General features: G+C 46.6%; 1 protein-coding gene across 1 annotated transcript; it reads left to right on the top strand.

The window, feature by feature from the left end:
- The first annotated feature begins 1,840 nt into the window (after positions 1–1,840).
- On the top strand, positions 1,841–4,454 carry LOC136486004 (membrane steroid-binding protein 2-like). The gene is made up of 3 exons (XM_066482771.1): positions 1,841–2,075; positions 2,165–2,450; positions 3,710–4,454. Exons 1-3 carry the CDS (start codon positions 1,901–1,903, stop codon positions 4,026–4,028), a joined length of 780 nt encoding a protein of 259 aa, XP_066338868.1. The 5' UTR covers positions 1,841–1,900; the 3' UTR covers positions 4,029–4,454.
- Positions 4,455–5,823: the final 1,369 nt, after the last annotated feature.

Below are 5,823 nucleotides of genomic sequence, written 5' to 3'. Positions count from 1 at the left end.
ACAGTCCGACGGTGCCACCGACGCCCTAAACTCAGGTGAACGTTGTCACTATAAGTGATCGAACGCTGGTCTCTAAAGGACCGGCGCGTCCGGTCAGTAGCAGCAGAAGAAGCGCAGCGTCGGTCGTCGACCGGACGCTAGCGCTGAAACGACCGGACGCTGGCTGGCTGCGTCCGGTCACACTGACATGGTCATGCACCGGGTAAACGCCAAGTGACCGGACGCTGGGTGAGTCCGATCATGAAAAATTATCTCTGGATGCTTACTGGAAACGATCGGACGCTGAGGTCCAGCGTCCGGTCACTTCGCAGCGGCGCGTCCGGTCATCACTTGACCGTTGAGATCGAGCACTCATTATTTGAAGAAAGGGGACACGTGGCACGCATCGCGTGACCGAACGCTAAAGTCCAGCGTTCGGTCAATATGACCGGAGCGTCCGGTCACCCCGTGTTGTGCCCAGTGAAGGGGTACAACGGCTCTATTTTATGGAGACTTCTATTTAAGCCCTATGGCCGGCTCAAACTCACTCTCTTGGCCATTTGCATTGACATAGCAACTTTGTGAGCTTAGCCAAAGCCCTCCCACTCATCTACATCATTGTTTCATCATCATTGTGAGATTGGGAAAGAATTCAAGTGCATTGCTTGAGTGATTGCATCTAGAGGCACTTGGTGTTCGTGTTTTTCTGCGGGATTCACTTGTTGCTCTTTGGTGGTTGCCACCACCTAGACGGCTTGGTGCAACGGAGGAGGATTGGCACGAGTCGGTGATTGTTTGTGGCCATCTCCGGTGATTGTGAGGGGATTTGTACCTTCCCCGGTGGAGCGCTGAAAGGTAACTCTAGTGGATTGCTCGTGTCATTAGTTACCTTACTTGTGGGTAGATTCTTACGGTGTACGAAGGAGCCGCTTGTCATCTTTGTACTATCTAGATTTTCTTTTGGCAACCTTTGAGGGCCCTGCAACTACGAAAAAGAAAACACCTTCGCCGCTTCATTGAGGTGATGGAAAGGAACATCAGGCGAAGGGGAATTATTCATTGTCTAATACTGACTGAATTTGGCTTATAGTGTATGTAGTTTTGAGACTGCTTTGAGGATAGTGTAATATTGATCATTAAATAGGAATGAGTTGCAATGCATAAGTCTAGTATATGCTAACGTAGAAACCAAACATCCAACGCCCGGTTGGTTTGGGCATATTTGACTGATAAGTCATAATTAAAAGTACTATTAACTAATTTGATGTAAAAAAAAATATTGTTCGTTGAAACACGACCAGGGGAACATGTTGTAAGCCCAGTGTACGACATGTAGATACAAGTTCCTTGCAAGGTGTCACACACGTGGGGATATGCCATAAAAGTTTTGTGAAAGTGATATATTCTGAAATGTGATTCTTGTCAGCGTGCCAGGCACCGAGTCAAAACCATGTGTTCTAAGGGTTTGAATGGCATGGGAAAGTCGATGTTGTGTTGTGGAGCTTTGTCAATTCATTGTACAGTCATACAAGGGTTCCTACTCAGACCCCGTTCAGATATGAATATTTTTTTTTCTCGGACTACTGTAGCACTTTCGTTTGTATTTAATAAAAATTGTTCGATTATAGATTATTTAGGCTTAAAAGGTTCGTCTTGTCAATTACGGGTAAACTGTGTAATTAGTTATTTTTTTACCTATATTTAATGCTTCATGTATATGGCACAAGATTTGATGTGACAGAAAATCTTAAAAAATTTTAGATTTTGGGTGAGATCTAAGCAGAGCCTCATTATTCCACTAGCTATATTCTTGAAGAGGTTAGCTCTTGTGAGTTTCAGCTATATGTATAGAACTTTAGATATCTGCTTTTTTCACTGCGTATCCGAAGGAGACAGTCTCCACTGGCTTCAGCAGGTGTTAATGGCTTCTTGCTCCTCCGTCCTCGCCGCACCATCGCTCTCCGCCTCGGCGCCGTCCAGCCGGCGGCGCGCGAGTACGGTTGTATGTATCCAGGGTGGTCGCCACGGCAGGGTCGCGTCCTGCGGCGTGCGGTGTAGCGCCGGCGGCCAGGGCGGGGTCAAGGTCCCGGCGAAGCGTAAGCTCCCGCTCGCACTGAATCTCTAATCTCGCTCTCGTGTAGGCTTCGCATGGAAATCTGACCGGTTTTATTGGTGGATGCCGCAGTGTCGGAGCTGTGGGCGGCGGCGAACGGCGCGCCTCCTCTGGCCGTGCTCGCTGGTGTGGCGGCGGCGGCGGCGGTCATCTACAAGGTTGGGTCCAGTCTCCTTGCGCCGTGCCATCCCGCGCCTCGTCGGCTGGAGACCCAGACGGCCCCGCCGCCTCCAGTCCCGGAGCCGGTGCAGGTGGGTGAGATAACGGAGGAGGAGCTGCTGCAGTACGACGGGTCCGACCCCGAGAAGCCGCTGCTGATGGCCATCAAGGGGCAGATCTATGACGTCTCACAGAGCAGGTTGCTTCCTTTGAATCCTTGATTGCTTCAGCTCTAACCTCTAATTATTCATCCATTTCGTCGCAACTCGCAACGCTGCTATGCTTTGTTGTAGCAGTCACTCACTCACTCGTGGTCAATTAGTAGTTTATTCTCTTCACTTGTACAACTGATGCTTTCCAAAACAAGGCGCTTTAAAATGATGAAACATTGTTCATTTGTTCGTAATTTGAGGAGTTCTTCTGTGCATAGTTTTTCAAGGCGTCCAGGCGTACCCAGCTCGCCTGGGAAACAGTGGCGCCTTGTACCAAGCACTCGCCTGGACGTCTAACCGCCTTTTAAACTATGCTTCTGTGCCACTAATGCAAATGAACTGTTCTGAATGTGGGATGTCAAAGAACTGAAGGTTGTGACCAACCAGATGGGTAGAGACTCGAGACTGACTAGTGGAAATATCTTTGTTTTGGAGGGTGACTGAATTTTGGGTATACTTGTCTGGCAGTCAAAAGTGCCCAACTGTCTTTGTGATGGAGCTTCTTATGCTCGGCCTGTAGGTTCAGTTATTGAGTGTCTAACATGGTATTTAGTCATTGAACTAATTCACATAGTGTCTGGCTGCCTATCCTCACCAACACACATATAGTACTAACACTCCTTTATAACCATGTCCTTATTTTGTTTTCTCTACAATCTGAGGTTGCTGATTTCTCCTCATTAACCATTGACCCCATGAGAAAAAAAAGAAGTGTGAAAGATTTGTGCAATAATTATGAAATGTAGGAAACTCCAAGAAAACTCCTGCATATTGTGCTTAATTTCTTCTGTACATGTGCTCACAAGTCACAACTGTCGATCCTAAATCTTTATTTTGTGTGTGAACGAATTTAGTTGTGCTGTGAACTATAAGTTGTAGTGATAAATATATCAGTTTCAAATTTTGTTGACGTCTAACTGAATCCCCTATTTGGATGGAATCATGACTTTCATGTGGTGCTACCGGAAGCTTTTGGAGAGCGACAATTCCATTTAAACATATCTGCATTGGATTCTCATTTGGCTTATTGGAGCATGATGCATAAATTGCTTTCAAACCATCGCTTGTTTCCTTTGATGAAAGTAACTAGATGATGTACCACTTGCAGTTCAAATACCATAGCCCCGTCAAAATATTTGTCCTGACAATGTCACTGCCAATTTACCAAACCATGCATAGCATATTGTGATCAATACTTATGGCATGATATTCTTTTTCCTTTTTCTAACCGATCTTCGCTGTGCAGGATGTTCTATGGACCTGGCGGAGCATATGTGTTATTTGCTGGTAAAGATGCTAGTAGGGCATTGGCCAAAATGTCCTTTGAACCACAGGATCTGAACGGTGATATATCTGGCCTAACGCCAATGGAGCTTGGTTCCTTGAATGACTGGGAGTACAAGTTCACCAGCAAGTATGTGAAGGTAGGAACCATAAGAAGAGCAGCGCCTGCTGAAGAGGTTTATGGCAGCATTTCGCCTGAAATAAGGGAAGAAGTTACTGTGCCTGTGGTTGAGGCTGAGCGTGAGCCTGAGCCCGAGCTGCATGATGACGATACACCATGAATAGGAAACACTCAGACATCTCATCAGTTCTGATAGAAGAACAAAATGGAGGCGGGGAACTGCCGATGATGTTCCAAAGGTAGTCAGAACTTGGGAAGTAACGGTTGCGTGGATGTTTGCAAGGATAGTGTCTAAATTTACACCAATAGTAGATGTGTACTCTGAAGTAGGATTGAATGGTTGGATATGTACAGGTCATTTCCATGTTGAGATGAATGATTTCGTCATATATGTGCAGCTCTCGCCTCTGGAGCAGTAAGGCTCACTTCTGCTTCGTCAAAACGCGTTGCTATTTTTGCTCCTCCCTTATGCCAGTCTCAGATGTATAATTTCTCCTTCTCAATGGACGAGAAGCGTCAAACTATAGATAGGAGTTGTGTTGCCTCGTGTTTCTTTGATCTGTCAGCTGTCGCCTACCTGATTCAACAATGGTATGCAATTCGACTGTACGGAGCTAATCACCATTGCACTATTTCCACCAAACGTGTCACGGCGTGATCCTTTTACTCTGTAAATGCGCAAGGACACATCTGCAAACTAAGATACATTGGCAGGCGCCGTGTGTTTTGAAATATATAGGAGTGGTGTACCACGTACTGCAGTTGCTTCCTAACCGGCCTGTAGCATGAATCTTGCATACCATTCTCTGCCCGTTTGATCACCGAATTGGGTATAGCAATTGTACTTGTTCCTCTAAAGTTTATGTAATGGCAAGACATTGCAGGCAAGATTTTAATTTTACGAATCTGACCTCTATAAAGTTATACATCATCAACAAATAAATCTATGGCTTCTTGCAAGGCACAAGGATCTCTGCTTACCTAGAGCCTGGAGCTGATGAACTATGCAATTTGGGATTTCTCTGTCAGGATTTTTGCCTGCCAGATTACGAAGCACTTCTTCGGGCTCAATACGAATTGAGTTTTACAGAACAGGTACGCATTTGAGTTTCGTCCATGTGTAGTCAGCCTTGACACGTTCAGATGTCATCAACAGTTCTTCCAGCTAAATGCTCTTTCCTTTATTCTCAGAGATGCTGCCACTTTGACTACTCACGCAACACTGGCGAAAATTCTTTAGAAAGCCCACACCACACATCGACACAAAATAACAGGAAAGGCCCACAGCTGAACAACAAGCTTTGCCATCTGCCTGACACAGTGACACTTGTGTTGTTTAGTCCCACATCACCTGCTCACATGAGACGACACCAGCTTAAATAGCCAGTCCCCAGCGCTTTGTTCGCCGAGCAGCAAGCAACTGCTTGTAACCCGAGCGGGGGCAATAAGGTGGTGAGGATGCCCATTGTGGCGCGTGGACCTGGGCCTGTTGCTGCAATCTGTGGCCCGCCCGTTCCAAGTTGCGCAGTGGGCCGTGGGCGCTTTGGCGAAGGCCTCGGCGTCCCGGCACCTAGAGCGGCGGGCATTGCGTTAGGCTGGCCTCACAGAGCAGCGAATACCGCCCGCTGCCAACGGTGGAAGGATTACGGGCCGCTGCTCTCCAGGTTCGATGAGGCCCATGCGTCCTCTCTGGCAGACCACCATTTTTTGCTTTCCTAGCCTTTTTCGCTGGCAGCCGCCTGTTCTTCTCTGTACTTTCGTTCCAGTCAGACCAGCCAGGCATGATTTGCTCAAAAAAAAAAAAAAAAATAATGATCGCATCGTCCAACTGAATCTCATTTTTTTGTGCTAAAAAAAATAATGATCTTTTTTTCTGTACCACTTTCTGTACACACAACACCAATAGTATGATCCAGGATTCCATGAAGGATGGAATCGAAGAAAATTACAAGAGC

This window comes from Miscanthus floridulus, chromosome 1 (genome assembly GCF_019320115.1).
Source record: "Miscanthus floridulus cultivar M001 chromosome 1, ASM1932011v1, whole genome shotgun sequence".
NCBI classification, from domain to species: domain Eukaryota; kingdom Viridiplantae; phylum Streptophyta; class Magnoliopsida; order Poales; family Poaceae; genus Miscanthus; species Miscanthus floridulus.
The sequence above is the reverse complement of the archived record's forward strand: the minus strand, read 5'-3'. Positions and strand labels throughout refer to the sequence as shown.

Coding starts and splice junctions, on each gene's coding strand:
- LOC136486004 (XM_066482771.1), top strand. CDS start 1,901: ATGGCTTCTTGCTCCTCCGTCCTCGCCGCACCATCGCTCTCCGCCTCG. Junction 2,076..2,164: donor GGTCAAGGTCCCGGCGAAGC/GTAAGCTCCCGC, acceptor TGGATGCCGCAG/TGTCGGAGCTGTGGGCGGCG. Junction 2,451..3,709: donor TATGACGTCTCACAGAGCAG/GTTGCTTCCTTT, acceptor TTCGCTGTGCAG/GATGTTCTATGGACCTGGCG.